The 23,538-nt window shown below is 40.3% G+C and overlaps 3 protein-coding genes across 5 annotated transcripts; 2 read left to right on the forward strand and 1 right to left on the reverse strand.

Annotated features, from left to right (window-relative positions):
• Positions 1 to 6,059: 6,059 nt before the first annotated feature.
• egfl6 (EGF-like-domain, multiple 6) lies at positions 6,060 to 14,957 on the forward strand. Of its 2 annotated transcripts, XM_030111157.1 has the most exons (13): positions 6,060 to 6,438; positions 7,790 to 7,896; positions 8,234 to 8,326; positions 8,518 to 8,637; positions 8,755 to 8,874; positions 10,089 to 10,223; positions 10,307 to 10,429; positions 10,884 to 10,946; positions 11,463 to 11,708; positions 13,557 to 13,631; positions 13,713 to 13,808; positions 13,895 to 14,157; positions 14,355 to 14,957. In XM_030111157.1, exons 1-13 carry the CDS (start codon positions 6,365 to 6,367, stop codon positions 14,460 to 14,462), a joined length of 1,623 nt encoding a protein of 540 aa, XP_029967017.1. In that variant the 5' UTR covers positions 6,060 to 6,364; the 3' UTR covers positions 14,463 to 14,957. The 2 variants fall into 2 exon arrangements, with proteins under 2 accessions (XP_029967017.1, XP_029967018.1); XM_030111158.1 differs by lacking the exon at positions 10,884 to 10,946.
• A 1,387-nt stretch (positions 14,958 to 16,344) lies between these two features.
• rab9a (RAB9A, member RAS oncogene family) lies at positions 16,345 to 20,701 on the forward strand. Of its 2 annotated transcripts, none has more exons than XM_030111163.1 (3): positions 16,345 to 16,641; positions 16,927 to 17,045; positions 19,094 to 20,701. In XM_030111163.1, exon 3 carries the CDS (start codon positions 19,133 to 19,135, stop codon positions 19,739 to 19,741), a length of 609 nt encoding a protein of 202 aa, XP_029967023.1. In that variant the 5' UTR covers positions 16,345 to 16,641; positions 16,927 to 17,045; positions 19,094 to 19,132; the 3' UTR covers positions 19,742 to 20,701. The 2 variants fall into 2 exon arrangements, with proteins under 2 accessions (XP_029967023.1, XP_029967024.1); XM_030111164.1 differs by having other exon boundaries at positions 16,345 to 16,636.
• A 205-nt stretch (positions 20,702 to 20,906) lies between these two features.
• On the reverse strand, positions 20,907 to 23,387 carry trappc2 (trafficking protein particle complex subunit 2). Its single transcript, XM_030111165.1, has 5 exons — positions 23,353 to 23,387; positions 23,002 to 23,128; positions 21,875 to 22,019; positions 21,341 to 21,426; positions 20,907 to 21,265 (listed from the first exon to the last, which is right to left on the reverse strand). The coding sequence occupies exons 2-5, from the start codon at positions 23,092 to 23,094 to the stop codon at positions 21,167 to 21,169; spliced, it is 423 nt and encodes a 140-aa protein (XP_029967025.1). The 5' UTR covers positions 23,095 to 23,128; positions 23,353 to 23,387; the 3' UTR covers positions 20,907 to 21,166.
• Between the last annotated feature and the right edge of the window lie 151 nt (positions 23,388 to 23,538).

Genomic DNA, 23,538 nt, shown 5'->3' on the forward strand with positions numbered 1-23,538 from the left:
TCTAATGATGTGGCGGTCGAGTTAAGTCCTTTAAGATAGTGGCTCCAGCAGGCTGATGTTCGTGACAAATCCCCTGAGCCCAGTGCGTCAACTTCTCCTTCTGCTTTGCTGTGAGTGATGTTCCTGTAACTTACAGTCATGTTTTCAAAAGAGCTGCCTGCACAGAATTAATATTAGTACAAACCACTTTATTAGGTGCTGCTTTCTTTCTGCTTCAAAAACATCACTATTTCATATTTCCCCTGCAGAAGCAGTCAATATATTAAAAAAGAATAATAATATTACTTTATTGGAAATGTTTGATTGAGGAGACAGGGAAGTATTACGAAGCCACAACCGTTAAAACTTCATGCTTCAAGTCATGGCATTCACAGTTATTAATCTTGTGTTGCTGCAGCTTGTATGTGAATTTGTCTAAACCCAGAAGTTCTGAAGGTGTGCAACAGGATGTGGTGAGAACAAACCGTAGCAGAAGCACTACCCTGCAGTCAAGTGAACTGAGTTCATGCATAAAAAGACTCATATATCGCTCAGATTTTGCTGACTTGATTATGCTTTGCTGAATTTGTAATTTGGAATGTGCTTGTAAACCATTTTGTTGATATGGAGCGTAATAAAATTAAAAAAAAAAAAGTGCTTGTATGTAATTTTCACATGTGCTCAGCACCTGTTTGGAGCTGTGAACACTTTGTTCACTGAGGGTTTGAGAGAGAGGCATGTGTCGAGACTTGAAGTCACCTAAAATTACATAATCAGCAAGTTAGTCCACGCATTGATGTTTTCCTCTGCATATGATGCTTTAAATTCTCTCATATGTCAAACAATAGTACAGAACATCATGTACCTGTTACTGAATCCTGGCTGCACCACATCATAAGGATCACATGTAAACCTCCGTTGCGACATGCACGTGCTAATAAAAGTAATAATAGCAATAATTGCACCAGAAACTTTTGTACATTCTTGTACTTCCACTGTGGTCTAGCTATTTAACAGATAACCCGTGCTAAATAACTCTTATGACAGAAACAAATTAAGTCTGTTGGTGGATTGAGACAGCTTGATGAAAACCGTGTGAGGAATGTGCTTCGCTGTCAGTGTTCCTGCGGCCCGGGTCATATATAACATGTCTCAACAAAGCCAAACGCCGGGATTTGTTCGCTGCTCCTCCACAAAGGCTCGCAGCTATGTTTATGTTTGTGATAGTATCACATACGCACAAAAAAACTTTGATTATATGTAATATGTTCTGCAGCTATGTTTGCTGTAGTTTAAAAAGCTTGTCGGGAAACAAGGCCACTAAAGCTAAGGTATTCAGAATTGGTCTGGTTTAATCTCCCAGTAATTAAAGTGGATAAGCACTGTGTAAAGTGTGTGTTTGTGCATGCGTGGGTGCGCGCATGGAGCTGCAAATGAGACTGTGGAAAGCGTCAAGACAAGGCATTGTTTAGGATTTCTGAACTGTAACTTTTGACTGTTGCTAATCATGACATTTTCTCCCTTCCCTTTGTTGTGGACTGTTTCCTCTTCATGCTGTGCAGCGCTGCAGACGAGCCTGCAAGATTGATAAGAAAGCATGAAACCCATCTGCGCTACTCTGAAACTATGTAAAATTATCAAAAACATTTATTCATTTTCCCATAATGCATTTAAAACTGGGGAAAAATCAAAAGAAAATGCATGTAAGTTTATATTATCCCTGTCCTTTGTGCTGCCCAGCAGCAAAAACTGCAGAGTTCACTGTCAGGAGAAACAGGAAATGAAACTGTGCTGTTTTCATTTACATAGTCTTCTGCTGATAAAGACACAAGGCTGCAATAATAGCATAACCATTTAAAAAAGTATTATCCGGAGCCTTTAATCCGTGCAAAAGTACAGAGATAATAAAGTTCTTGTCCAGAGACATAGCGGGAGGTGAAAGTGATGCCGCAGCATGCCCTGTCCTATTCGGCATGTGGCGTTCACAACCAGTGCTCTAAGGTGAGGTTGCTTCTCCTTGCTGGTTACATTTTTGCGTAATTACACCCTCAAATGAATGGGCAGGTGTCAACTGACCTTTGAGAAGCTGCCAACGGCAAATTTGATTGTGAACTCAATAAAATTCCGACAGGGGAAAACAAAAAAGTCCCACATTAGAGATGCATACAGATGTGTGTGTGTGTGTGTGTGTGTGTGTGTGTGTGTGTGTGTGTGTGTGTGTGTGTGTGTGTGTGTGTGTGTGTGTGTGTGTGTGTGACAACTGACAAACCACAGGTCAGAGGATCATTTCAGTAATGATAACAGATCATGAGCTCCAAAAATGATTAGGGATAAAAAAAAAATTAGTGGAATTAAAACTTTTTCTATTCATATCCGCAGGTTAATAAAAACTGCTGAAACTGATATGGTGTTAAATAAATAGTGACGCTGCTGGAAGTGCACAGTGAAACTTTCCTATTTACTTCGATTTTAACAGATGTCAGTCAGAAAACAAAACAAAAAAAAAGTGATGTTACATTTGCAGATAAATTACATCTCACCCGGAAATACCTTTCAGTGGCGTGTCTGATCATGTCAGCATCTGCAGAATCATTGTTAAGGAAACATAGAGGTAACTCAGATGACTGAAACGTCAGCGTGGGTACAGCGGAGAGGGACCGAGTCCTCTGTGCCCGCTGCCGGCTCTCTGAGAGACTTAATATTCTACTGTAATGTCTCTGACCAGGCAAATCCATTAATAAATAACGTGAACCACACTTCCGCCCTCTCCAGAAGTCTGTCGCTGAACCATCAAGGCGCCCTCACAGCATGGCACGATTGTGTCCACTGCTGCATTATTAATCAAAGCAGATCGGCGGGTGTCCGGCTGAGGTTTAGGACTGCATTTAGCTCATCAAGCTCAGCGTGTTGTGGGGCAAATGTGTCTGGGTGAAAATCCCTCGCAGACAGCCATAACTCCCCAAGGGCTGCCTGTCACTTAGCAGCGGCCTGTCATTGTGTATTCTGGAAGCAGAAGGTGTTTTCAGAGGGGAACACCTGCACTTAAAACTTAAAATCTTCTGAGAGTGAATAACAGGATGTTTTTATTGGGTCACAAAGAGGACAGGCCCACAAATGTACAAGTACAACTTGAAATATTAGAGCTGAAAGATGACTCATGTGAATGTCTCAATCGCCTTCAATTCTACGGAGGATTAAATACTTACATTCACATTAAAACAAAATAAAGGTCAAACACGTTCACAGACCAAATGTACTTTCGGCGCTGGTTTGATTCTCTGTCTTCACAAAGTTGAAAGTTTAGCAGTGGAGAGCAGGGCCTGATCGATAGGCCGTTCAAAACCACCCACAGCCCGTTAAAATGATTTCTCAAGGTCACTTCTATTATTGCAGGAGGAAGTAGCGCTTTCCTTTCTGAGACATGAGGGAACTTTGCAGTGTGAACAAACACGATCAAGTCTAATCAGTTTTAGGAAAACCTGACTGCAAAGAAACAGTTTCTAGTAAATTAAGCAAACTTAAAAAAAAAAGATTTTGAACTGCTGTAGACTTTGGTTACATCCAGACGATGCGGAGCACTGGCACGGTCAGTATTGTCTGCAGTGCATTCAGTGCACGTAGCATCACCCACTCAGGGCAGGATGTGGTTGTGAGCACACATCACTTTCAAAATAACTCCCCAACAGGCTCTCCTTTTATAGTAAAAGCTCTGCTTATTGCACCATGGTCCACAGTAATGGAGTCAAAAAGCATGAATATGTGAGCTTAAACAGTATTGTTAAACGGGAATGGGCATCGCATAAGTGGTGGCTGAAGTGTGTCTGTTACACCCGGCATCAGCAGCATTACCAGCGGCATTAACTTTACAATGAGACGGGAATATTGACCTGAGTGAGTTCTCAGAAGTGGGGAGGCACATTTTCCAGAAGGCTGACGGAGCTGCAAAGTCATTCATAGTCATACGTTATAGCAAGTTACAAAACTTACAAAGACACAAATAGGAGATGGACTTTACTGACATAGCACATTTCTCCTCCTTCTGCAGTCAAACTATCTAACATGGAGACTTCTGCTATATGAGGGTTTAGTGTCTTAACAAAGGAAATTCCAAAACACAAGCAGAGAGGATGGGGGATCGAACTGGCAAAAGACATTTTATACATTTATATAGCAGTGAAACGCTAAGGTGACTTCAGTAAACTGCTGACCAATCCTCAGCTGTCTTCTTTCTTTTACATAAGATGTACTGTGTTGTTTTCAGCATATGATAGAGCAGGGAAATAGAACAACAACACACAGCGGAGCTGGAAACTTAAAATTAAACTAATGCGTCAATAAGAGGTACTTACTTTCTCATTACACACAATAAGCTTATTTGCCACCATTCCTTGTGCCAAGTCTTTTGTTCCTCTTATTGGTAAATACTGAACTGTGTCGCCACCTACTGGAAGAAAACTGGATGTAGTGAAGGCATGCTGGTGTGTGCTCACCTCAGTGATCTGTTTTCATAGAGGATCCAACTCATACTTCACTAACCTGTTTAAAAGGTGGCATTTGAAGTTGACAGACACTTTACCTTCACAAAAATGTGTGCATGTGTCCATAATTCATAAAAAACTGTCTTAAATGTGACACTTCATGTGTTGAAAGTGCTGGTAATAAAGAGAAAGTCGTGGCAGGGAAGATTGCTCAGTGATGTGTGGCAAACTGGAATTTCCATGTTCTCAAGTAAAATATTAAATAAAGTGTTAGCTCACTGGGCTTGAAAATTGTTGAAAGCAAAAAAACCCATAAACTTCAGAGGAATCTAGTCTTGCTCCAAATGCCAGTGCTTTATTCACAACAGAGGAGGGCACTGTTGTTGCACTAATACTGACCCATTTATGCTTCCATCCATTTCCCAACTGCTTCATCCACTAAAAAGGTAGTTGGCTGAAGAGAGCAGCCAACACTAGGTGAGGTACAGAGTACGCTGGGCAGAATCTACACCATGCATCCGCCCCAGCAACACCACACAGTCCATCACACTGCAGTCAGCACCAGCAGAGGAGCCCTAATGTACAGTTGGCATGGTCCACATGCTTAAGATGTCAGTCATATAGAGTCGGATTTCAGACTAGAAATGGAGGACAGAGTGTGTGTGCTCACAAGCCTGTATGTGTGTGTGTGTGTGTGTGTGTGTGTGTGTGTGTGTGTGCATGATGTTGTTGCTATGTTGTTTACTTTGATAAATAATGATTACAAAATCAAAGAGCTTCTAAATTGTATTCAAGAATTTATTAGCCAAAACATCTTTCTGATTAACTTCAGAACATTTGTTGCATAAAAACCTGCCTCTCAAAGATTGTGATTATTTGCAATTATTTACCAGACACATTTTAACACACTTTTAGTGTAAATGGATTTTCACTATGACTGAGATACAGCTTGAGCCACTCCAGGTTAAGATGTTACAAATGCTTGACTAGCAATGCTGTCGGTTCGAGATCTAACACATAAACTACACAACCATGGTATGATAAAGTAGAGACAGTTTATAAATGTAGTGGCCGCAGAGTGCGTTTGAAAAATAAAAGATCTGAACAACAAATCCAGGAGACCAGGCGAGCAGGACCAGATGTTAGAAGTGACTTTGGAAGTGTGCAAACTCATTAAACACTTTCATGGCTGGACTAGAGGCAAACATGAGTGAGACAGCAAAACTTTACGTGTTACATGTGAGCGAGACATCAAAGAGCGCTGCAGCTCCCAATGACAGGTTTATGCATGCCTGACTTCCACAATTAGTCAATACAGCTAATTATCTAGAAGAGCAAAGGCAAACTGCAGAGTAGCAAATTAACAGTACAATCTGTTTTTGAGAAAGAGATCATTTGGTTAGTTGGAGAGAGAGTGTAGTTTTTAGCAACTGGTCTCATAGGGATTTTGAGTTTAATTTTTTTTTTTTTTTTTTAATGTGGCCCTGTTTAGGATTTAAGCAAAGAGAGAAGGACCCCTAAACACAATCCCCACCCCCTTTTACAAACCCACTCCTACCTCCAAAAAGCCACCACCTATCTTTTAGAGCAGTGTCATTTCGCAGTGTGTGTCAACCCACCTCTGGAATTTCAGTGAGGAAGAGGGGGAGACGCAAATTATGGGACACAGAGCAGCCGCCGCATAGAAAAGAGTGTGTGAGGGAGATTTTTCTATTCCCCACTCTTTTTCCCCAGTTACTTTGAGTAGGGGAAATACATGAAATCCAGCGTGCTTTCTCTAAGTGCTCAACTGAGACCTGCTCCTGTCTGAGCGATTTAATGAGCGTTAGCCCCGAGGAGAACAAGTCACAACTCACAGCAACAAAAGCCAGTCTCTGGGGAAACAAGGCGCCGCGGCTGTGACAGACATGCAGCCGTTTACTCTGGTCGGTGCTCTTATTCTCCTGCTCCACGTCTCATCTGGCAGCACAGGAGCCCAAAGGTAAGTCAATCAAGCGGAGCAATGGAGCATGGGATGTTGAATGTTTTGCTTTTGGACTGAGACCTGCAGCAGGTGTACATTTTTACTTGGATACGTTGTCAGCTGGGAATCTCAAAACCTTCAAAGTGTGATGTCGAACAGATGTAAGGTGTTGTATCACATAGCAGGTAGTCTTAATGATCATCACAAACTCAAAATATTACTTACAGAATTGAACAGTGTACAATTTGACCTTAACCATGTGGTCAGGAGAGGAAATTACTAGCACTTGAACTGCCGGTTCCTCCACACACTATTATTTTAAGTGGAGCTTTGAGAGTAACATGAGCCCCTATACTTTGCACTGATTTATGTGCTTTAAATCTTCACAGGGAAAACTGTTGTTTTGACGGTATGTACACATGCTGCTGCTGCTGCTGCTGCTGTTCACAGAGCGCTGCGAGAGAGTAACAGCTAAATGTAGCGCAGCAACTGTTAATAACTGACGAGCACCTGTCACACTTACGACCCCCTCTCCGGAGGACTATTCTGGTTGATTTCTATCAAGTCTCAGATTCCTCTAGTCCCGCTGGAGCCAAAGCTCCTTTTAGGATGCCAGCACTAGTGAAACATCTCAAAACTTTTGATCTTGAATATCAAAAGTTTCACTTGGAGTTTGAGCGCAGAGATGAATATTTCTTAAAATTTGAATGCATGACTTTTGGATCCTTGGTTTTACTCAGTCACTATGTTAATCACTTAAGGCATCTCAGAATTTTAACTTAATTTACAGCTCCAAAATATGCACACATGCAATGTCATCTATATGCACTATGGGTTATTTCAGCAGAATGTTAATTTGTTAACATCCTAGAACACCTTAAATTTAGATCCTCATTTGACGTAATTAACATTTTTTGCAGAAAATCAATTCAGACGATGATCAAAGTCCAGTTAATAAAGGAGGAAATAGAAGTCTGTGAAGTGTGGAAATGTAACACGGGAAGTGTCTGATTAGGGTGTTTTTTTTTATCTGCGGCCCACATCCTGTCAGCTGGCTCTAGCTCCACAGGGAGCCTCACTTTCATCATGAAGGGAAGCTGTCCCAAGACACTTCAGTTGGGTTGTTGTGTTATTGGACAGTAATATAAAATCAACATCTGACAACTGGCATTTAGGAGAACTTCTCAGTTGTGGATGTGTGGGCTTAAAATTTGCAATAACCTACATTTATCATTCATCTGTCACTGCATCTACTGAAAGTTTTATTTTCATCAGGCGGTTCTGTGGGCCAACCAAGGTCAGCTGTAAATAACTAGTAAGACATACAAATTACACATCTTACCTTTTACTCTTCTCTTCTTCTACAAAGGCACTACAGACAAGTCCCTACTGGCAACCAGTCGGGCGTGTGTCGCTATGGCAGGAGGCTGGAGTGTTGCTACGGCTGGAGGAAAAACAGTAAAGGACAATGTGAAGGTGAGAGGAGTTCAAATCTCTGAAGCTGACTTTGCAAAAAATTTAAAAACAGTATCCCTCATGAACAAAGACAAGTATATTTATGGCACATTTAATGCAATGTGCTTTAATAATACATTGAGATCTGAGACCACTGCCTCGATCTCCTGACTATTGTTATTCTTTTCATGAAAGATATTTTCCAAACCAAAAAATGTGGAGGAAATGAGAACCTACATTAAGAAAGAAAAAAACCTGCTTGTATAATAGAACTGTGTGGTTTGACTGTGGTCCACTGTCCTCCACCACTAATATGTCTGGCGGTACTTTTTTTTTTTTTTGTTAAATGTTTTACCAGCTCAGTGTGAGCACGGGTGCAAGCATGGAGAGTGTGTCGGCCCCAACAAATGCAAGTGTTTCCCAGGATACACTGGAAAGACATGTAATCAAGGTGGGTAACTGTGGTTAGTGAAGACGGTCTGGAAACACTGTTCAGTCTGGGTACAAAATAATCTCATTTCTGGAGGATAACTTTTTTTAAGTCGAACTGTCTGCTATATTGCATTGAGTTTGAGTGAAATGTTGAGTGAAAAGGCAGCACAGCAGATGAAAAAAACCAGTAAAGATGAATTTTCCATCTAGATCTGAATGAGTGCGGCTTGAAGCCCCGGCCCTGTGAGCATCGCTGCATGAACACCCATGGTAGTTACAAGTGTTACTGCCTCAATGGATACACTCTGATGCCCGATGGATCCTGTGCCAGTGAGTCCAACTGAAAAAAAAAACAAACAAAAAAAAAAAAAAACTATTCATACAGACGTAGAGGATGACACAACGACTCGTATGTATAAATCTGATAATGTGCGTGCATGCTTGCAGATTCGAGGACGTGCTCTCTGGCTCACTGTCAGTACGGCTGTGAAGAGGTGCAGGGGGAAATCCGCTGCCTCTGCCCATCGGCAGGCTTGCAACTGGGGCAAGATGAGAGAACTTGTGTAGGTGAGCAGTCCTATTCACTCAATGACAGAGCAATAAACACAGCGAGTTAGTGCTCTTCAGCATTCAGTGTCATGAAACTAAAGTCTACATCAAATAAAATGACTGCATGAAAACAGGCAGAAAATGTGATAAAAGTAATCTTGATCCAGATAAGAAACAGTAAAATGAGATTGAATTTGACTTTGTATGGTATATAGATCAGGATTTCTAATATGCTGGTAAAACACTTCTCTGGGTATTGAATTGCGTGGCTTTTGCATGCTCAATTTCAGACTCAGATGGATGCAATTAAGTTATATTTTCTTCCCACAAAATGGCTTGAGCTGACACTGAGCCAGCCTGACACGATCACGCAGGGGAAGTAATATACTGGCTGCAGAGCATTAAGTTTCAGGAGTGCCATGGATCGAACACCTAAATATAGATTTACAGCAAAAGGATTCTCTTAGAAAATATGCCAAAGAAAAGAAAGAAAAATCTCCTTAGAGAAGAACCCTGCATAAGATGATGACAGGAACACATTTGTACCATATCAAAAAATTAAAAATCAAAATAAGCATATTTGTAGACTATCTGGTCTGCACCAGATACAACTGCCTGCAGGCCAAAATGCTCATTTGCTTCACAACTTCCACTTGGCATTGGATCATTCTCAAATGCATGATGGCGATTTTGCTATTATCTTAAAAAGCGTCACGTACACACTGCCTCCAGTACTGTTCTCCATTGTTTTCACAGCAGCGTCAGTCGCCTGCAGCAGTTGCTTGATACCCACTACCACTTCCCACCAGTCTGGGCAATGCATCAAACACGCTTTAGCATCGCTGGGTAGAGCGAGGGCGCTGAGGAATTGTGTTGATGATCACCAGGATGGCGATGCTCCCTGCTGGCAGGAGAAAAAGAGCAGCTAATGACTCAGTGGGAATTATTGGAAGCGCCCAGCTGGCCAGAACAATTGTCTGCAGAAAGTGGTGGTGTCTATGGGGCAGCAGGAATTAGCAATTCAAAAATAGAATAAACTCGACAGATAAAAAAAAAAAAGGATCTAATTAGCATTATTGATCGCGCTATGTCTAAAATGCTAACAATAAGGCTTCTAAATGTGAAGAGCTTTATAAGTATAGTGCTGAAAGTTCTGGCTTGCTACAACAATACAGATCCACAAATATAAAACTAAACCATCATAACTTTCTCTCCTTTTTTTCCCTATTCAGATATTGATGAATGTGTAACAGGGAAGAACCTCTGCCCATACAACAGACAATGCGTGAACACCTTTGGCAGCTATTACTGCAAGTGCCAGGACGGCTATGATCTGAAATACGTCGACGGCAAATACGACTGTGTAGGTAAGGTATACAAACTCACTAAGCTGGATTTTCGTTCAGCAGTTCTACTCCAAAAGGTACAAACAGGCTTCTTCCAATTCCAGACCTCGATGAGTGCACAGCCGGCACCCACAAGTGCAGCCACCATGCCGTCTGCTTGAACACTCAAGGATCCTACAAGTGCAGGTGCAAGCCTGGCTTCAGAGGCAACGGCTTTGAATGCTCTGGTGAGGTCCAAGGTCTGACTACACAGAATTACGTAACGGTTAGTTTTAGGTCAGTACTTTCAATTCGGCAAGTCACGGCGAGATCACAAATGAAGACGTTCACAATGGATGGCAGAAACATCTGTCTCGGGGCCTTCCCAGATGAGAGCAGTCAGTCATATAGGAGTCGTTTAACAGCAACGTATTTCATTTGGACCCTTTAAACATCAGAAAACTGCAGTCCTGCCAAGGCTGGCTTCCTGTTTTCAGACTTCACTCCCTTCACAGATGTTAGCATGAGAGAAGCAGAGATTGAAAACACACCTGTGTAAATATGGCACTGCATTGTAGCCTTCACACTGAGGAGGAAGTGGGAAGACTGTACTCGTTGAACCAGACCCAGACAACAGGTGAAATTTCATGCAGCCAAATTACATAAAGAGGTCGTGAGTTTCAGTGTCTTTATTTCTTGTAGTCAAGCCGTTTTATCAGAGGCCGTGGGATGGAGACAAAGGCAGTGCAGATGATTTCCTGAATGGTGAGATTGTGCAGAAGCTACAACTCTGCATTGGATGTTGATGCCCTGCTCTGCAACCCCGTCCATTCCCGTCCTTCCTCTTGTCGACTTTTTAAGAATGTCTCTCGCAACTCTCTGCCTGGCTCATAGCTAGATATGTTGTATGCCCACAATATTCCCTGCTTGTTAAGAAAACCCTCAGCATGACCTTTTTCATACAGAGCTGACATGACAGAAGGCTTGTAGATTTATAGTGACGCTAGATAAAGATGTATGGAAGGAATGTTGCTTCGTTTGCATGGAGTAGTACAATCCCGTCTGTTGTTTTAGCATGTTCACTTGCTGTAGCTCCACCCCGGTGGGAAAGTGATCTATGCTGTTCATGAACTGGTAAGTAACTTCAGGGATGCGATTAAGAAGAATCACATCTGTAAACTACATGACAGCAAACGCACCTGCATCTTGGTAAAACATATTTATTTCCTCCACATGATTGCGGATCCATGTGTCTGACCTGTTTCCTCTTCCTTCCTACAGCCATCCCAGACTCCCAAGTGAGGCCCGGGATTCTGGGAGGTAAACTCAGCAACGAAGACATCAAAAACTTCCTCCCCGAACCCGTCTCAACGCCTCCTCCCAGGATCCGGCAGCAGCCTTTCGACTATGATGGAGAGGTCTACATTGGCTCTGAGACCGAGGGGAGAAAACAGGAGGAGTTTCCTGTAGAGGAGGAGGATGAGGAAGGAGAAGACAACCAGCTCAACCCAAGAGGAGATGTGTTTGGTATGTTTCTTCTTGCTTGGCCTGTTTGCAGTGAGTTCATTCTGCTATTCTGGGTGGTCTGTTGTTCATGCAGCATAAACACACTAAACAAACCCAGTATGTTTCGACTTCTGCTCTCATCTCTGCACAGCATCTGAACTCAATTACACACTGTTCAGTGGAAAGCTGGACAAGTAAAACTCAGCAACACGGGATGAAACCATTGACCAAAGAGGAAAATGAGTTGGGTTTATCAAGTTTCCTGTTAAAATTAGAATACGTATGAAAATACCAGTTTATAGAATCTCTAATTTTCAACCGCACAGTGTAATTAACAGATGTTTCAAAGGTGTAACTGAACAAAAATCACAACTTTGAACTTTTCTCAAGATTTCTGTTAAAGATTGGTTAACTTCTGATTACCTCCATGATACTTTCTATTGTGTTATTTGCATAAAAAGTATCATATATATATATATATATATATATATATATATATATATATATATATATATATATATATATATATATATATGACAAACTAGCAGCATTGTATAGCTGCAGTACTTTAATGTGCACAATTTCATGAACGTGATCAATTTATTAAAATCTGATCGGGAGAGAAATGAGAAAAAATGATGGAATTCTCCAAATCTGATGACTTACTTTTTAAATCTCATACAAGATGAGTATAAAAATATTCAAGTTTTTTTGTATTATTTCTAATTTCATGTTTTAACTATCACAAAATGTACCATTCCTTTATTTTCTAATCAAACATTATTCTCTCCTACTTGCTTATTAACAAGTTTAGAGTTCAATAAGGATCCATAAATGTATGAATAAAATAATCATTTGATTGATTATAAGACCAAGGAATGTGTTCCTGCAGTAGCAGTCATGTGACTGTGAAATCCCATCGATGAGGTCTCCTTTCATCACAAATCTCTATCTTTATGGAAAACACCCCGGTCTGTAAGAAGTCAGATAGCAAGAGGAGACAGGCCCCGAGACATCCATCACCTCCAGGGAGGAATTTCACTTTGTCGGCATGTGAGAGCTCAAGGATAGAACCCATCCTGGGTTTGCTTCCCATCTCCTGGGAGGAGGGCGAGGAAGGGAGGATAGTTACAAAGCCCCCAAGCCTTTTATTATGTTTTCCCCAAAACAGCTGTTGTGCAAACAGACTGGAGTCCTTGTAGGAAGGTCTGTCATCAGCACTTGAGACCTCTCTAACACCGGCCCACTGTGGCTTTGCAGGTTCAATAACCCCAGCTGTCACTTGTCTGTGTGTGAAAGAGGGTTTCACGGGGGTGATTTGCTGCAGGGGCTTTAAAAAGGCTTGAGGAACAGGGGGAGGGGGTTTGATCCTAAAGTTGTAATTCCATTTGAAGAAATGAATGACAGCAGGACAGGTCTACACCTGTTTGTTAAAAGCCCCTTTCCAGCTTTTGTTTTATCATGGAAAATCTTTGCTACATTATTTGGGATTTTTTTTTTCAGGAGTACATACTTTAAAAAGCTGTCTCAAACACTATAATTACAATTCAGTTGGTCTACCGAGCTACACTTGGATGCCAATTCATGAGGTACCATGTGCAATAAATCTAACCTTGGGGTTTCTGTTTGAACAGAACATGACAGCCGTCATATCGAGCACCATATAGTTGATGAAATATATACTATGAAACTTTTATACTGCTTGTTAAAATAATTACAACATATAGTCAAAATATTTTCTTCACAGGGTCTGCTGAAGTCAACTCAGGCACATTTACAGCTAAAAAAAAAAAAAAAAAAAAAAAAGTTGCCAGAATTGAAATTTCACAAAGAAAAAATGAATGATCACTTTTTCATTTCTAAACTCAGTTTCAGAAGACTTCGAGTCAGTGTTCGGTCCAGCCACAGAAGTCAAGGAAATCCATATATCACATGTTCAGGAAGGTATCAATCATTTTGACTGCACAATGTTCAAACTTTATGCAACTTTATGCAAGTGATCATAAAACGTCTCTCACCTTCCAGAGTACCTTTTGGACTGCAACTTTGATCAGGGAGCATGTGAATGGGTCCAAGACAGGGCCGACGACATTGACTGGAGCGTCGCTTACCACGATCATGGTAACAAAATGATATGAAAAAAAAAAGATAATTGTCCAGTTTTGTGTATTTATGTGCTGTTACTCATACGAGCAATAAACCGTCAGGTGCTGAGTACTACATGGCCCTGAGTGGGCTCCTCGGGGACCAGGGGGACGTGGCCAAGCTGAAGCTGCTTCTGAGCGACCGTGCTCAGCAGGGCAGCTTCTGCCTCGCCTTCGACTACCGTGTGGTCGGACACAGCATGGGCACGCTCAGGGTGCTGCTGGACAACAACGCTTACCCGGTGTGGGAGCAGAGCCAAAGCAGGGACCAGGACTGGCAGACCGAGTTCCTCACCGTGGCCTGGACAGAGGAGGCCCCAGAGTCTGTGAGTACTTTTTTTTCAGATTTCAATAATATACTATTAAAAGATATTTATCTAACATACAAAGTAAACACTGTTCTAAAAACTGTAATCATCCAAGGCTTGAGTCTCAAATATCTGTACAGTACTTATGATGAGTAACGGTGGAGATTGCTTTGGGAGTTATGAGTGGAATCTGTGACGGTGTGATTGTCTTTCAGATTATCTTTGAAGGTCAGCGTGGGAAAGGTCTGGGAGGCGAAATAGGACTAGATAATGTTGTGCTGACCTCAGGACCGTGTCAAGAGGATGCCAGTCCAATCTTTTAAGAATTTCCAGCTCCGATCAACATTTCTGTGCCAGCTGATACCTGTCAATACTTCTCCTTTCCAACGTCCAGGGTCTTATATTTCCTCCATGGAGCTCCCCAGTCTTCTGTCATTACGCAGCCACATCATCTGAAGTGACAAATGTGTACAATCAGTGTGTGCCATTCTGCTGCATGCCATACCACATACCACATTCATTCATTATATGGTGATTGTTAAAGTTATCTCAAGCAATACATATGACCCAGATCTCAGGAATAGGTGGAAATGCCAACGTTGCCTGTTAGTTGTGTTGAACAGTATTGTGTTTAGGCCTTTGTTGCTTATGTGACAATGCATTGCTGAAGTTGTCTAAAAATAATATACAACATATAATGTGAATTGTTAGTTTAATTGTCCCTCATAGCTTAGATGACAAAAACATTTTTGAAGGCTGTTGAGTTAAACTAATAAAAAAAAAGAAAAGTATTAGAACATCAATGCTGTAAAATGTGTTTTCATGTGATGGTGTAGTACAATAAATGTGTTTTTATACTATTCTGTCTACAGTTTATTTTTGTGTTTCTTGTAATACACATATCCAGAGGACGGGACAGTTCTACAGTGGGTAGCACTCTTGCCTCATCGTGTGAACGTCCCAGGTTCCAGTTCAGGTTGGCATTTCTGTATTCGAGTTCTCCCTATGGAGTTTCTCCAGGTTGTCCAGCTTCCTTTCAAAATCGAAAACATCTGGTTTTGTAAATTGTTGACTCGAAATGCTGCAGGATGGTTAAATGAGTGTGTTTCCTGCCTTGATCAAACAGAGATCAGCTCCACCCTGTACTGGATAAGATAGTATACAATGTGAAGGGTTGGATGTACATCTGGAATTTTAATAGTGATCATGGAAAATTTCTATGCAAATGGACTTTTGCTGGCAAAGGGAGAAAACCCCAACATAAACTAAACTGTGTGAATACTGATATTGATATAGCTGATATTGTCATAAATTAAAATGTTTCAGGACTGTCAATGTACACTGATCCACTTACTACAAATTCAAAAGTCAAATGCTTTCATAATGAGATAGCCAGATCACAGTTACCACGAGAGAAAATATTTATGTGGTTTCTATAGTTATTGCTGCCTTTAAAGAGAAAGTATACACAAAGAACTCCTGAATTACAGTTTTGAGGTATTTGTGCTTCGCTTGAATTAACCAGTGTTTTCTACATTATCCAAAGCACAGGAGGAAAATTGCTGAACCTAATTGACGCCTAACCACTACTATGCCAGTGAAATAATCCACAACCCAGAAGGGGCAGCATAAATTATTCTTACTCTGAGCATTTGCTGCAACTGCAGTACTTAGAAAGACTGTGTTTTTTTAATTTAATGGACATTTCAATGGATACTTGACAACAACCAAAACTTTAACAAATGAGTATTTGACTAAAGTAAACATTTTCTTCAACGTCTAAGCTGATCGACAACAGCTGAGTATCGCCCTCTGGTGGTGGTGCAATAAACCACAAAGAAGTGGTGATTGCCAAATAATTTGTCACCGATGAGCTACAAGGATAGTTTAATTTGCTATTCACATACAGAAGCCAAAAGCATAAAAGTGGCTGATTCGTCATAAATGTGTGTCGTATAGTGAGACAAATATTGAAGAAATGTATAAGTGAGGGCCTGCTGCGTTACCTCTGCGCTCGTTGGTTGTTTCAGTCTGCCGAGATCACATGACCAGTGTTACGGATGAACTTGTTTCCCTATTGACTCGTGACCTGCTTCCTTTTGCGTTCGTCGTTGCTGCGAGCGACATCAGATATTAAAATGAAACTTAGAGAAGGTACAACAATTTGAAACTTTACTGTGAATTCATTTTGGTTGCGTTATCCAGGACAGATAAGGATTTTTGTCGCGTTTTCAACATTTTCATTTTTTATTATCCACAACAAGGACCGCTAAAGGGAGGCGGTCACCAGTTATCAGGGCTACCAGTTAATCTGAAACACCGTGTGCTGGTCTGCGGCTGGTCCATGTTAGCAGTGAGCCTCTGGAGCTGAGCAGGAAGCGGGGCTCCCTGACGTTATATCGACTCACGCCGGGACGAGAAGCTGTCAAACTAATGCGTATAACATTGATTCACCTCTTCCCGTCATCGTTGATTCAGCTGCAGCGTCACCCAAACTGTAAGGTACTGTATTAGCAGTTGAGTGTGCTCCATTAACTCCAGCTGTGTTGTTTTCCTCGTTCATGTTAGCCTAGCTTAGCCTAGAGCTAACTGGACATACATTATTTCTACTGGTGTTCTTGAAGCTAGTTTTTGAGTAGTGTGCGTCTCACAGCCACAACATGAGCCATTATTGTTTATAATCACTAGAAGAATATTGTGCAATTGTTTAATTGTAATTGGACTTTACACGTCTCACCAGCTGGCAGCCACAATCAGGAAGCTGAAAGCCTTGTCACTGTGTTCCAGCTGGTTGATCGTTACCTGCATGGCTGCTCACATCAACATTAAACCATGAGCATGTGACCGAAGACTGGTGTTTACTTCACATGATCTGGACGAGCAGAGGAGATCCAACTCGATAAGAGGTGAGAGGGTAAAGTCACTAAACCAACCGAAGTTTGAGTTTCTGCAGAAGACTGCAATACATTGGGAAACATGGATTCCAGTAAAGCAGACAAACATGTTAGCATATGTTGAATCCAGTGGTATGTAGGATATTTTATTGTATTGAATAGACCAAAAACATACCAAAACTAAGAAATAGTTGCATAACAATGTCATCTTCATTTGGGATCCATTTGACCATGTTAAAATAATGTTTTCTTTACATGATTGTCATTTTATTATTCATCAGTGACACATTGCAAAACGGTAGGGTTGACACAGTTTTGCAGCTTGTGTGACTTAAATCATGTTTAATTATACACACTACAAATAGTGTTTAGCAATAGATCATGCTGATTGGTAAATGATCGCTGACAAGTTTAGGTAGTCCCACAATCTGCACAACCATAAAAATATTTTCTTTTCAAGGTCTGTGTTCACTCTCTAAAAGACTCCATAATACCATGAAACAAGACCACCATGAAACTATACCATGAAAACATTTTTAGTCTAGAATTTGGAATAACTGTTCAATGTTATTAAATAATTCAGTGAAATGAATTTAGTTTCATGCGAGGAAGAAAGCCAAAAATCAATGCACAACCTTCAAATCATCAAGGAGCACTACATTAAAAACAAACTCGCTTGTAAATTCAGTAACAGCTCTGAAAGCTATCGCCTGAGAACATATTTCACTGCTGCATTCACAGATCTTGAGCAGGAACAGTCAATAAAGAAACATAACAGCAGAACACAAAAGAGTCCTGTGGTTTAGAAGAGAAAACAACATACTTTGGAAGCGATAGAACTGTGATCAATAATTTAAATAGATGAAGGACCATATGTTAGTGATTAAACCATCATCCTTGACTTGCATTAGTGTGTACACATGGTTTTTACCGCATACATACAGCTAGCTGTTCAGTCAACTTTAGTCATCATGTGATCTTTTCTTCCCAGTACATTTTCAGCAAAATGTGGCTAAACTGCATCCATCCATTCAGTGAGAATATACATGTATTAAAAAGAACATTTGATCTCCAAAATACTTTGAGATCACATTAATGAATGAATGAACCTGTTCAAGTGTCTCCGAAACATGTTGCTCATCTCAAACTCGATCACAAGTATTTGATGTGCGCTCCTTGAAATATTTCTTCATCCTTGATATGACAACAGAAAATATTTTGTAACTGAGGGTTTTTTTGTAGAACTTTGATACCAATTAGGGGTTAGTTTAGGTATTGCTGGGTATTAAAATAAATATAGTTTGTGCAGAATTTTTAGAGTTCTTGGCAGTTTTGAGAATGGATACTTCCACTTCGCATTTCATGTAAAAACAAACATCACAGGACCATTTACTCCACATCTGATGATACACACTCCAGTGCAAGTTACATTTTCATTTCATCCTTTTTGTAAAATATCACATATTGTCATACACTAGTACCCAGTTTGATGAACCGGGAGATTTTGAGATTTTTGTTTTACTTATTTAGAGACATTTTTAAAAACATTAGATATGTTCATTATTGGTGGATTGTGTATCAAATGTAAATGGTATATCATGTTTTTTGGGGGTTTTCAATTAGTCTTTGTAAACATTTAAAGACAACTCAGTTTAAAAGGTAATAAAATATCTCACAACAATGAGTGATCATCATTGTCTTTGTTTTGTTTTTTACTGCCCAAACTTTTGGAGGTTCACATACGAGTTACGGTAACCATTTCATGGTCTCCATGGCGATGAGATCTGTTAGCTGCTAGAACAGGGAGTGCTTCAGCTTAGTGAGTAAATTGAAAGCAAAGGGCGAGGTGCTATAAAAATGACAGCCAGGACATGGAAAAACGATAAAGGGAGGGGAAAAACAGGCAGTGCAACTTAGGTGAAGTCTAGCGGAAGTTGCTGTAACACTCCTTCCCCATAGTTCATTCATCACCATCATGTGACAATTCTGATAAAAGAGACCAAATGATACGGTGACTCACATATGGAAAACTTAATTGTGTTTTTGTTTTCCTCTAACAGGCCAGTTACTTATTAGTGAGCAGTTGAGAGTGAACAGCCATGACGACAAAGACGTCCCTGCTGAAGGTCATCCTGCTGGGTGATGGCGGCGTCGGGAAGAGCTCCATCATGAACCGCTACGTCACCAACAAGTTCGACGCTCACCTCTTCCACACCATCGGCGTGGAGTTCCTCAACAAGGACCTGGAGGTGGACGGCCACCAGGTCACCCTGCAGATCTGGGACACTGCCGGCCAGGAGCGCTTCCGCAGCCTGAGGACTCCTTTCTACCGCGGCTCCGACTGCTGCCTGCTCACCTTCAGTGTCGACGACAACCAGAGCTTTCTCAACTTAGGCAACTGGAAGAAGGAGTTCATCTATTACGCAGACGTCAAGGAGCCCGAGAAGTTCCCGTTTGTCGTGTTAGGCAACAAATTGGATGTGACGGAGAGGCAGGTGTCGAGCGAGGAGGCTCAGCAGTGGTGCCAGGAGAACGGTGACTACCCCTATTACGAGACCAGCGCCAAGGATGCCACCAATGTAGCAGTGGCCTTTGAGGAGGCGGTGCGCAGGGTGCTGGCAATGGATGAAAGAACGGACCACCTCATCCCCACAGACACAGTCAAGCTCCACAGAAAGCCTCGCTCTGCCACCACTTGCTGTTCGTAACACCCAGGAGTTGTCACTAATATGAATTTGCTGTTTATGCCTGTTGTGTGATGAGGCTGTAGGTGTGCAATTCTGTAGTAACATTTTATTTAAGCAAATTCTGCTACTGGCTTTGTGATTTGTTATTCTGTTGGAGGTCTGACGATGCGTATAGCTGGAGAGTGAAAATGGGGAGCAACACTAACATCAACACACTCCACTTCCAAATTAACTCTAAAGCATCGATTCACATCAGTCCAGTATTACCTGTGATCTCTGGAAAGCTCCACGTTCTCCTGAAATGATTTGATTCTGTCATCAAGGAAAAAAAAGGTGTCTTTGAAATTCTGTGTTATTTTGGGAGTGTAACCATTAATGGATTTTTAAACTTCTCAATTTTGTGCAGAATGACGACCAATTAAATTTGTATTTAGAGAATAATCACATAGCTAGAATAACTTATACCTCTCAATAACCTTAATTTCTGAGAATGATGAAGTAACTAAAGGCACTACTTTGTATAACTAACAACTTAAGGCTTGTTATAACTGCACCTTTAGGCCATGTGTGCACTTTGTAAATATGTTGTGGCGACGTGCAGGAAGCACCGAGGGCCAAGCGCCCCACCCGAAAATAAACATTGAAGCAAACTTACAGTGCATGATATTTAAGTTTCTGGGAACATTTTGTAAACTGTTTTTACCTTAAAGAAAATCACGAGTCAAGAAGAGCCTCTGCTGGATGAAAGTGTAATGAAGTTTTCATGACTGAGTGATTGTTTTCCTCACTGCTGTTTTTTTCCTTCCTTTTTTTTCTGTCCTTCCGAATACTTAGCTTTTTTTTTTTTTTTTTTTTTTTTACACTTACAAATCATTCTAATACAATAGTGAATCGGTCATTGATCTTCAGTGTTTCAGGTTTCATTAATGGTCAAAACTGTACTACTGGAATGTCAAAGGATAAATAAACCCCTGAGAACTGCCTTTAGAGTATGATTTATAACCTGAAAACTCTTCAGACGTTCAGACAGTAAAAGTGTTAAGGCCGTGGTAACAAAGCCCACGCATCTACAGTCCATCCACCTTCAGGTGCCGAAGCCAATCCAAGCTGATGAAGAAAGCAAGTGTACATCTTGAACGGGTCGGCTGTTCAGCACAAGGGAAACACACACTCGCAGGTATTTTACTGAAAAGAATTGGTCTTTATTTTTAAGAATACCTGGAAACTGTGTGTACAGACAGGCCGCCAGACTCAAACCTGTGGGAGTGTTAACCACGACAGCACTGTGCGACCAACTTTTCACCCATGCCATAAGAATGATGCAAATAGAACGATCAACATTTTGTGTTAAATGGATTTAGATTTTGTCAAACAGAGAAAGAGACAAACATGTAGATTATATACAGCAGACAGATTCAGCCACACTCCAGTCAATATGCAAAGTGATTAACTCAGGAGATGCTTCTTTCCCAGAAACTGCACTTTCCTCTCAAACGCTGTTGAGCGGATTGGCGCGTTGATTTCATAGAAGGGATTCATGGCGAACTGGAAAACAAAGCAGATGATATTGAAATTCTGAAAGCTCAACTCATGACTTAAGTCATATGTGAGACAGCTTACCTTAATGTATAAATCATACACGTCATTAAAGAAGTTTTTGATCCCATCTTCCTGTCGCACATCATGCAGCATGATGAATCTTATATGTGCAGCACACGATTAAGGAAAAGAGAAGTCCACCAACAACAAAATTAGTGTTCAGTGACAATCACTTCAAACATCTACACAAAAATACTATAAAGTAGTTTGTGGCTGTAGATTTACAACTGCCGATCACAATGTATTATCTGTGAAATACCAAAAAAAGGCAGAAAATATTCAATCAATATTACACCCAACTGCTGATAATTAAAGAAAACTATGTAATATCACAGAGTTGTTAAAAATGTTACTTTTCTCTGGATTTATCTACAATTTCCAGATCATTACCAATATTGTATAAATATATTCAAAAGATGTGTATATCTCTATAATGGGTATTAAACATTACAATGCAAGCCCTGTTCTTATATTCGTAAATTAAAATAGGGTAATATTCTGACAACAATGTGATTCTTGAATCTGGGAGAAAGAGAGGAATATCAAAAAGGATATGTCCCGCAGTGACAAACGCAGAGACGAACCACTCGTTGAACTTGTCAACAGTTTTCAGGTACATGCTGTTGGACAGCCACATGTTTTCATCCACCAGATCCAGCGCTGCATGTGCAATGAACTGGTTCAAATGACGATGATCATCCTGTAGTCCATAAAACAGATTTTAAAAAAGAAAAAAAAAAGTTCATGTTAAGAAAAAAAAATCTGAGTGTAAAAGTTCTGGAGCACAAACATTGGCAGGCAAAACAGAGCAACATTTCCTATTGTTTTGAGTCATTTTTCTTTTCACACAGGTATTATAGTATACGATCAGCCATAACATGATGAATGGTGAGTTCAATATTATCTCTTTATCATGCCAAATTTTACTGGGTGGGTTATAATTATAGTAATCAGCAAGTTGACCTTTGGTAGATGTAGGGGTAGGTGAAGATTTGAAACAGGTTTTGGGGGGTAAGCAGGTAAGGGGTCATAATATGGCAGCTCAGTGTATATCTGATCTTGTCCCTTAGTTATAAATTGTATCACCAATAAATAATTATATGGAAATAACATGTAAACACACACTGTGTGATGAAAAGCATCTCAGAATATAATATTTCTAAATAACCAGACAGGAAAATTTGTTTATACAGGATTTCAAGGAAAACTGTATTTAGAATTGTACTCCACTGTGCAATTTCTTTTATTATTCTTATTTCGATAATATTAGCAAATACTTATTTTGTAAATAGCGTGTTTACACTATTCAATGTAAGAAAACTGATCAATTGGCTTAATTTGCCCATTTTATAGCAGAACTTAATTGAAAGAAAGTTAAAGTAGTACATTTGCAATTGTCTATGTTAAATAACAAAAACTTATTCCCAGTAAACATTCAGAAACTTTTCTTCTTTGTTTTTTTTAAGAGATGGGTATATTAAAACTATATTTCATTTGGTGGGGTGAAACTGTGGGACAGACTGACGGGGAGCTCAGGAACAGTCCACCTTGAAAGGCGCAGTTGGCACCAACCACCAACTAAATGACTGGATTCTACATGTGCGCTTTTCTCCAAAGCATCTAAATAAAGTAACTCATTGGAGCTGGTACCGCTGACTGAGTGAATAAATCAGCTTCGTTACCTTTGATTCGGGCTTTCCGGCTGGCAAGAACTCCATCTCAAACACTGGATTGTCATGATGACCAACCATTACAAAGTAAAAACTTCCCGACATGGTTTTGTCTTCTTTTTATCAGTACTTCGCTGCCCTGAGACAAACAACACAAGGAAAGAATTTCAATATTTGAATGATTGGAGCGTCAATTTTATCCACAGCGGCCAGCAAGCTAAAGTAGCTTTATCAATCCTTTACATGTAAATTCAACAGACAGTGAAATCTTTATGGGACTGTAACGAATAGATAGAATATAATAACAGAGTCTCTGAAGAACCACAGATAACTGCTCATTCAATAGAGAAAATATTTGTTTACCTCTCTATTTCGCTTCCTGAAACGCCGTTGTCGCACAAAGATGACGACATGGTGAGTTATTTTTTTTCGATTTATTTCCCTAAAAAATATACAACATAACAAAATGACAATGTATTTTTTGTTAGCGCATGTAGACATTTAATTTTAAAAGAATAATTAATAATTTGATGGTTTTTGTTTTTATGC

The sequence above is a fragment of the Salarias fasciatus genome, chromosome 16, assembly GCF_902148845.1.
Source record: "Salarias fasciatus chromosome 16, fSalaFa1.1, whole genome shotgun sequence".
Lineage (NCBI taxonomy): Eukaryota > Metazoa > Chordata > Actinopteri > Blenniiformes > Blenniidae > Salarias > Salarias fasciatus.